This window comes from Mycetomoellerius zeteki, unplaced genomic scaffold (assembly GCF_001594055.1).
Source record: "Mycetomoellerius zeteki isolate Tzet28-1 unplaced genomic scaffold, Tzet1.0 scaffold79, whole genome shotgun sequence".
Taxonomy (NCBI): Eukaryota; Metazoa; Arthropoda; class Insecta; order Hymenoptera; family Formicidae; genus Mycetomoellerius; species Mycetomoellerius zeteki.
In genome coordinates, this window is record NW_017257819.1 from 665,979 (window position 1) to 675,758 (window position 9,780).

At 35.5% G+C, this 9,780-nt stretch overlaps 2 protein-coding genes across 2 annotated transcripts; one reads left to right on the forward strand and one right to left on the reverse strand.

The window, feature by feature from the left end:
* Window positions 1-1,714: 1,714 nt before the first annotated feature.
* Window positions 1,715-2,198, forward strand: LOC108729656 (angiotensin-converting enzyme-like; the record flags this gene model as incomplete). Its single annotated transcript, XM_018458839.1, has 2 exons — window positions 1,715-1,956; window positions 2,063-2,198. Coding segments are annotated over 2 exons (378 nt in total), but the record flags the coding sequence as incomplete, so codon positions are not given.
* A 32-nt stretch (window positions 2,199-2,230) lies between these two features.
* Window positions 2,231-8,728, reverse strand: D12 (YEATS domain containing 2 homolog D12). The gene is made up of 4 exons (XM_018458964.1): window positions 8,488-8,728; window positions 3,035-5,994; window positions 2,885-2,958; window positions 2,231-2,805 (listed from the first exon to the last, which is right to left on the reverse strand). Exons 1-4 carry the CDS (start codon window positions 8,582-8,584, stop codon window positions 2,694-2,696), a joined length of 3,243 nt encoding a protein of 1,080 aa, XP_018314466.1. The 5' UTR covers window positions 8,585-8,728; the 3' UTR covers window positions 2,231-2,693.
* Window positions 8,729-9,780: the final 1,052 nt, after the last annotated feature.

A 9,780-nucleotide genomic window follows, 5' to 3' on the forward strand; every position in this document is an offset into this window, starting at 1 on the left:
TACGACGCACATCGGATGCAGTGTGAATTCAGCATAATGGCGCGGTCCCATGATGTGGAACGATGTCCGTCCAATCGCAAGCATTCCGTCAATTGCGCTCCGCCAATCACGAGCGTTCCGCCATTCCTCATTGCGCCAATTCCGTATCATGGTGAACCATAAGGGCGCGTTCACACCTGGATGGAAAAGCAGCAACCAATCAGAACTCGCGCTGGTAGCCGATAATTTCGGCTTTCTGTACTACTTACTATCAGCGCGAGTTGTGATTGGCCACTGCTTTTCCGCTTTCTGCTTTTTCATCAAGGTGTGAACGCGCCCTAAGAGATTTCAAATTATCAGAAAGCGTCCAGTTTAGTATACATGGTTTCTGATAGGTTGAAATTTGTTATTTCCTGTGCTTTTCACTATTGGTACTTTCCAGTAAGGACACAATTAGACACTATTCGAATATTTATGCGTGTTAGGTATGTTTGTACCATGAAATAAGAGTAAGGAGACTTAATTAAATAGGACATGGAGAAAAAAGTTGGTCACGAAAAACGTGTATTGCCATGTCCGCCGAACGGAATAACTTTATCGCTCTTAATAACTCGGTTCACAAGGCCGACCACCGCATTTTTCTTACAGATTCTTTCGTTTTGAGTGAAAACGCGACGAATGAGTATATTTTTATTCAGATTTTAGGAGGGCAAGCTACTTACTTTTTAGAAGACGTATTTAATATACATATGTACAACACAGTCGCAAGGATACTGCACACATATAAATATTTCATATGGCGATGGAAATATTGCAAGTTATTCCGTTCGGCGGACATGACAGTACACGGAACATTTTTCGTGACCATTTTCAATCTACACAGTTAAGTCTCTTTATTCTTACTTCATGGTTTGTACATATTTATACATATTAATGTATAAAAAATTTTTTACCGGGTTGCTAGCATGAATTTGATACTAAAATGTTCTAGACATATGCTATCGAAATATGTCAATATTCGAATTTGTTGCCAACTACAACGCATGAAAAACATTTATTCCGGCCGTTCTCCGTGCCGTGCACTAATAGTAAGACCTTGTTTAAGGGGGTCTGTGATGATTTGAAAAACCAAAATATCAATGATTTTTTGTGAATTTTTTTGTGGAAAAACGGTTATAACTATCAATTTTAGGTTTGGACCTATATTTTATTTGCACTTTGTACAATATGTATGAATTTTTATGAACCAAAATATGTTAAAAATGTTCGAGAGGCAACAATGATGGCAAATGAGATTTTATCAAATTGCTGACATTGTGCAGCCACAATTAGTCGTCTGAAATAAAAAAATCAAATCAAATTGATTTGTAATTAATAATGTTGAATGTATACAATAAACCTAACAGAACTATAAAAAATCGTGATTGTTAAAATTACTCCTTTATTTAAAAAAAGTTCTTTTTTATCATTATTTTTTCCATTGCCAAAAAAACTATTTTGAAAAATTCATTATTTTTGAATGAAAAGTATTAATAGTCAGTACAGTTTCCTTTTAATTGGTATAATGTAAAATATATTATTTTATTCAGAATGGAATCAATAGTGCTTTTCACGAGTCAATAGGCAATGCCATTTCGTATGGTACAGCTTCTTTTGGACATCCTCTGGGATTAATACGTAACACGTTCACGCATCCGATAATTCATCTAAAGTAAATTCGTAAATAAAACGCGCAAGCTTCACTGGAAATAGCTCTCCTTCTAAGTTTTACTTAAAATATCACAACTGTCCAACTGGACTAATAATAGAAAAATGGAGATGGTCCGTTTTCTCTGGCAAGACAAAATCCTTGAAATACAACACATTCTGGTGGAATTTGCATCGTCGATACATGGGCGTCGTACCGCATTTATTAAGATCTGAGAAGTTCTTTGATCCTGCGGCGAAATTTCACGTCCATAATATACCTTCTGCTGGGTAAGTTTGGGACAATTCAATACGTAAGTAATAAGGACGTATAAAAGTGAAATTATATAACAAATGATTTGATATCAATAGGTATTACTTAGGAAACTTTCTGCAGGTACAGTTATTTCAAGGAATCCTTGAATGTACCCTTTGGTTCTACGGCATTTAACTTACCTCTTCACAAATGCGACATTTATGGTTCGAAGAATGTGGGAAAGTTCTTAAGATTGGAAAAAGGTTCAACAGCATGAATTCTTATAAAATAATAGCTTTAATTCTGGTTTTCTTCAAAAATAAGGAAAAAAAGTAAAAAAAATAACTTCCCTATAATATATATCTAAATGCTTCATTCGATTATGGAGAACATAGAAAATGATGTACGAATGTATATAAAAAAGTGATTATGACTCAGTTTACGCTTTCAGGTCAATCATGAAATTCGAGAGTAAAGCAAATTGGAGAAGTGCGCTGCATTTTACAACAGGATACTCCGAGTATCGCATAGAGCCGCTTTTATCTTACTATGTCAATCCGTAAGTGGCTGCAACATGAGATTGAACGTCACAGGATTCCAGTTGGCTGGGATTGAAATGAATCGAGTAGCTAGAGTTTTTCCATGTGGAAAACTCGCATCTGTGTTTCGATTTTCTTTTACTGTATTTAAGAATGATACCGATTACTTAGTTGTATTCTGGAGTCCGGCATGACTAAGTGATCGTTTGTTAGCGATTGCTCGAGTTTTGTATTTAATTCTTGTCTCTCTCTCTCGAACCCAAACCTTCATTCGTAAAAATATCGAATTCTTCTCGATTTGCAAGAGCATTACGGACATCGTTCAACGTAATAAGTTTAGGACATCTGCAATACAAATTAATGAGATACATGATAGATTGTTATTTACAAAATAATGCAATAATGATATAAAAAGTATAATTACTCATTTCCATTATTTCTTTCCCAAGCTCTTGCCAATGACGATCGAGTAAGATCCTCCACGAAACATTTGACAACCTGAACACAATAGTGACAGTGCAATTTTTATTCTAATACAAAAGTGAGTATAATTTATATCAGAAATAATATTTACCCGCATCATTACGCGACTAGCTGCACAAGATAGAATACCAGGAATAATCTCCTCCGGTCCGATTTTGATGCCAATTTCTTGCGCAGTGTCGCACACGAAATTATGGAATGGTAGCAAATTTTTATCAAGTTCAATCGGTATTAATGTAGAATCGGTTGAATAACTGCTATTCTGGTTGCTACCGTTTTTTCTTCGATCGATTGTGATTCTGCGCGGACATTCCTTAATACTCTCAACATCAATCTCTTCGTCATTGATAATATAATTATCTGACTGACGATTTGGCTCTTGTTGGCAGGTCTGTAACCATTTTTGCAACGCAATTGGTTCCGTATATGTGGACAAAACTGTGGTGGATGTCGTGGTATCGGGTAATTTTTTCATATCGCTTGTTCCTGCTGCTGTTTCCTGAACGCCGAAGACACTCTGGCTCAGTGTATAGCCGTGCAATCTTGCCCACAGCATAATCTCCTTGATACTCCACAATTGATCACTTAAGATCAGCTTCATTTGTAGAAAGTTTCTAATCATTTTTGCGCGGTACCATTCTATGGCTCGTTGCTTGCCGATGTTGTACGACAAGTATTCCTCCTCGCTGTAACACGCATAAGGATGCAGCCGTCTATAATCAGGATCGCGAACATCTTGCGTAACAATTGGCAATCGACGTATGATAAATCGTATCAACGCTTCCGTATCAGTGATATTCGCGGTATCAATCGACTGGAGAACTGCTTCATACAGATCTTTTTTGCTCTGGATTTTGAATTTATCCTTACCCAGCGTGATTTTTGCCCGCTGCACAATGGTCTTTTCTTCCGATTTTGCGTACGGTACGAACTCTTGTTTGCTAACCGACAAAACGTCTCCCGTTGCCTCGGCGAGGCTGTAATTATATCGTGAATCGTGCGAGTCCACTATTTTCAAAATCGGCACATTCTCGTTAGCGTTCAGCAGCAGACTATTAGTGTCTTTTAGTTTGAGTAGCGCTGTCTTTTTTTTGTTATTGTTGACGGTATCTTCCTGTTGTGTGTTTGCCTTAACATTAGGCGGCTTCTTCAGGATGCTAACGCCCTGGGAAACAGGAATATTTAGTTTCGCGACGCTCGGAACAGAAACTTTCACGCCATCGACAAACATCCTCAAGTTTTCTCTAGATTTTGATGGAAGAATATTTGTGAGATCCACTGGTACCGATTTTTCATTCTTCAATAGAAGTACATGCTTACTGTTTGACGACGCGATTATATTCGGTGGTATGGAGATTTGCAGAGGTTTTAAATTGCAGGTTCCCGAAGAATTCGCAGTTTTCTGTAAATTATTAAAGCAATCAGACGATTTGCGGAAACCATTAATCGCCGTCACTGTATCATTGGCCGAAGGAGTTTCTAAAATTCTGAAAGTATCGCTCTTCGAGTTTTGTAAAGGTTTGTCCGTATCGGATAATAGATCCTTTCGATTATTGTTCTCTTGGAATGCTGCATTTATTGACGTCACGTGTGGATCATTTATAATTATATTTGAAGATGCCAAAGTCTGGTAATTACTGGAAGACTGAATATCACCATTAATTCTATGCGTGGAAACCGTTATATCAGATTTCCTTTTGTTATTTTCGACTGTTGAATTAATCGCTAATGTTTTGTTGTCACTTTCCGGAAAGTGTTCCACAGTCATGTTTCCTTCTCTTTCTGTAAAATGCCGAAAGTTGAAATACTGTCTGCAAAAATAATCATGATCGTGTTTAATATGACATATCGCTTCTCTATGTTTATGATTAGATACGTAAGTGTTTAGTGCGTCGTTAAATTCAGTTTTTATTCTTTCTGAGTTTGTAATCAACATTAAATCCAACGATGAATTATATTGTTCGTGTACTTCCAAATCAGGTATTTCTTTTTTTACTTGAATTTTCTCGAAAATGTTAAGCCGTGACATGTCTGTAAATTTCTCTGATTGTTTATCAATAGATTCAGAATTATCATTTACTTCTACTTTTACGAAAGTGTCATTAGTTGAAGATTCACGGTTATTATTCTGCTCGAAATTACGGGATTCAGCTGTATGAATCCACACGTCGACCAAAGTCTCAGAACCCAAGGTTTGCAGTCCTGTATAAGTACGATCCAATTTCAGATGATGAATTATATCCATAGGCTTATTCAAGGTATTCTTGAAGTGCAATTGCACTCTAAGAGGGAACTCGCCCCACCCCCGTCTGGACAAGTGAAACGGGTACGATGTGACCTCAACGATGTCATTTGGATGATAGCTGGGATGCAGGAAAAACCTCACCTTACTGACGAAAGTGCTGATGTTGGCTTTCTCGTCTTTGTCGCCGCGCACATACATCGTCCACTTGTGACTAGACGCATCCTCTCGCCAATCCGGCGGGATCCACTTAGAGATATTGCCGACGACAATGCGTTTGCGGATCTTATGGCTATTTCCGCGAGACGGACATATCTTCTCAGGCAAGCTCTTTGGTGGAACGTAACGAGGTATTTTGCGAGGTTGAAACTCTTCATCCAGCATTTTTCGCTTTTTACCTTGTAACGCACCATCATTCTTGTTTGCATTTTCTTCGATTTTAAGTGTGTTATGAAACACGGTACTTGCGTCCGACGTGAGAGATTTGTCATCGTACAAAAATCGAGGATCGGTAGACGTTGACGGTACTGCAAGATCTGTGTAACCAGCGAATTTAGGACTCTTTCCAAGAGACGTTTTAATCGCAGGATGAATCCTCGTCTGTTTTGTTGTTTCTACAGCTTGGGAAATTTGACACTGCTTGCGATTGTAAAAATTAGTAATTATGATGTAACGCAACAGATGAAAGATGTTCAGAGTTTTGTGTAATCTCTCCTGTATCTGCAAAATTTCCTTCTCCTTCAAATCAATTTCTAGTGAAAATTGCTTTTCTATGATTGCAGATATCTTTTTTGCAGTAGTGTTCCTTGCTAAAAAAAAAAAAGAAAACAAGTATTATTTAGACACATAATCGTGCAGTATTCTTAATAATAATAATAAACGATTTTTTTAAATCCTATAATGTGAATACACAAGTAAGAGTTAAAGCCTATAACAGTTAAAGCTGAATCTTAGATTTGGTTAAATTAGTTAAATAAAGAGTTAGATTAGTTTAAATAAGGTAAATATGCAGTATAACGCCCCCACTTCCGATTTTTCTGTAATTTTGCAATTTGTGTATTTTCGCATAGAATATGTACAATTGTAAAATGTCATAATGTCATTAAATTATCATTTTTCAACTTACGAACATAAAAAAACTTTAAAATTACACAATAAGAAAATGAGATTTGAGCGACGATTTTTCTTCGCGGAATATACTCTATGCATGAAAATATACAAATTTACAAAATTACAGGAAAATCAGAGGTGTGAGTGTTATATACTGCACATGTTTACCTTAAATAATTTCTATGTGAATTTATGTACTAAATATATAATCATTTGAACTGCGCACTCAATTGATTTCTCAGACTTAGAAACGCAACTGAACTACTGTACTACTATCACAAATTAAATTGACAAGAAATTTAATAATTTGATGCTCAATCAGGGATCTTATTTGAGAATGTTAATGTGCTGAAAATCGGTTAATAAATTTATTGCAAAAAATATTACTTTGACTGAGAGTTTAATCCAGATCTCTAGCATTTCATGTGAGCGTCCTAAGCCTTTAGACTAACCGAGATCCAGCTTAAACCGTTATAGGCTTTAACTCTTACTTGTGTATTCTTAATAAGTTAAACACTGTGCCGCTATATGAATAAATCAAATGTAAGTAAAGAAAGACCAAATATAGTTGAGGCTATTTTGATGTCTAATAATATTTACATGTAAATTTTTCAATATATTTTCCAGTTATATAAATTATTCGCCGATTACTGTCGGATTCAAAACACAATCATAAAATGAAGCTGAAATAATATCACAAAGTAAATTACTAATCAATTTAATAATGATGCTAATAAGCATCTTAAAACATAGCACAGAACTTTTGCAAAAACTATTGCAAGAAATGTAACTGCAACTAGAGTTTAAACCTAGAACCTTCCGACTATCATGATACATTATGTTACATTAGTATAATCTATATAACAAAATTTTTTTAATTTACTAATATTACTAATGTTTGAGAATTCAAAATTTTTATTCACTTACATGCACTAATTCTGTAAGAATCTATGTATGTAATAAATTAAGTTAATACTCAAGAAGAGTGAGACTTCCTTACCGATTTTGATGAAATTAGGCTCATTCAATGCGTTTTTGCATGAAATAAACAAATCTAGCAAAAAAAGTGTCGTTCTCCCAGACAGCACAGAATATTTATGATAAATATAAATAAATATTTATAATTATATTAGAGGGTTTGCGGGTTATCACCGTGTCTTCTTTCATGGTCGATATGATAATAATCGAAGAAGATAACCGTGGAAGCCTCAAATGCGTAAATATTTTTAAAATTTTTTACTTGGATTATAATGTCTCATTAAGTATTTTCATAGCATTTACTATAACATTCACAATAAATATTTCATAATATTTATAATAAATGTTTATAATCTGTGCAATCTAAGATCACAAAAATATTTACAAAATATTTATAAATATGCAGTCACTTTGGCAGATGGCTTAAATCAAGCCATCTTAGGCCCTGCGCACAATGGAGGAAATATTAGGAATAGGAATAAATATTAAGATTTTAACCTATCAGAAACCATGTATTCTAGTATAACTTCTATCTGATAAGTTGAAATCTTAATATTTATTCCTGTTCCTAATATTTATTCTATTGTGCACAGGCCCTTAACGTAATCAATGAAATATTTGCTAAAAAATATATGTTAAAAAGATCCTGTCCTGCTCTTGCTATATATGAAAAGTTAGAAACTCGTGTGGAATCCTTCATGGATTACAACTTTCCACGTGAAGTATGGATTCCACATAGGTTTATAAATTTGCATCAAACGTAAACTTGGAAACCTATGTAGAACCGTGCTTTGCGTAGAAAGTTGAAACCCACGAATAATTCCACACGAGTTTCCAACTTGCCATATATAGCAAGAGCAGAGTAAGATCTTTTTAACGTACTTTTTTTAGCAAATATTTCATTGACTACGTTAACACGGTTCAATTTACGCCAAAGTGACCACGGTACAAGCTCATGTCACAGTAATTCGCAGCTGTGACAGATCTCCTAACCTCAATAGTCGTTAACTTTAATGTTTAATATTTCGGTCCATGGAGCAGAGCGACACTTTTGTTTGCCAGATTCGTTCATTTCGTGTAAAAATGTGTCGAATGAGCCTAATTTCATCAAAATCGATGAGAAAGTCATTCTTCTTGGGTATACCTAAATTAATATTATTAATAGAGTTAATATGTTTACCATTAATACTATTAGTAAGAGTTAATATGTTTACCATTTTCTTCATAAAGCTTCTGCTGAGCTTGGTCGCTGGATGTTGCCGAAACATAATCAGGATCCTGATCGTTTAATAATTCTTCAAGAGCACTCATTTATTGGATTTACACTTTGCTCAAAGGAATAAAAGTCATTTCAATATACAGCACTTTTACTTACGTTGAAGTTGATATTTAAAAGCACAAGATGGATGTCGAACAAGTCTTTTGACACATGTACATAAAAGCTAGACTTATATTTCTTTTACCATTCAACAGCATCGCCGAGCTTTCGCTTAAACGTTTAAATGCATATTCTGTCACTCTTGTAAAAAAGAATAAAAATTTCGGAAAAACCTCTTCGAATAGGTTAGAGTTAAACCACGTCGATTTCGCTTATGCTACCATTACGAATAATTTATATTTATAAGCGAGGAAAAATTTAGTAAAAGAAAACACCAGCATATATGTCTGTGAATATCAAATAAAGAGATATATGATATATAGTTGCCAGAATGTAGAAACTGATACCGATAGAATTCAAACAACATCGTTGTCAATTGTTGCAGTGCAATCCCATGCATGTATCACGTGTCCATGTTGGATCAGAGTTGCCAGATACCTTTATCGATTTCCCCCTAGAGAAGTCTCGGATTTTCCCTAAATATCCCTAAATTAAAAAAAGTTAGGGGCTCCACACAATAAAAGGAACAGAGAACAGAGAATAAGAATTTCAACCTATCAGAAATTATGTATTGTGGAATACACAGTTTTTGATAGGTTGAAATTCTTATTCTCTGTTCTCTGTTCCCTGTTCCTTTTATTGTGCGGAGCCCCTTAAAGTTAAAAAAAAAACGAGACTTCTTAAATACTTGGCCGTAAAGGTGAACGCGCATAGAAGTAGAAGTAATAGTAAGCAGTAAAGTCCATGGCACATTCAAAACGTAAGGGCACGTTCACACCTTGATGAAAAAGCAGAAAGCGGAAAAACAGTGGCCAATCACAACTCGCGGTAGTAAGTAATACAAAAAGCCGAAATTGTCGAATATCAGCGCAAGTTCTGATTGGCTGCTGCTTTTCCGCTTTCTGCTTTTCCGTTAAGGTGTGAACGCGCCCTGAGACTCGTTCCCTCTCTGATCGTACCTCCCTTAAGGTGCATTCACATGCAAGCGTCAAGCATCAAGCAGCGGAAGCAGCAACCAATTAGCTGGGTGATACGGACAGTGGTGTAAAAAGTATTTTTTACGCCACTGTAAAAATCGCCTCGTTGATTGGTTGCTGCTTCCGCTGCTTGATGCTTGATGCTTGCATGT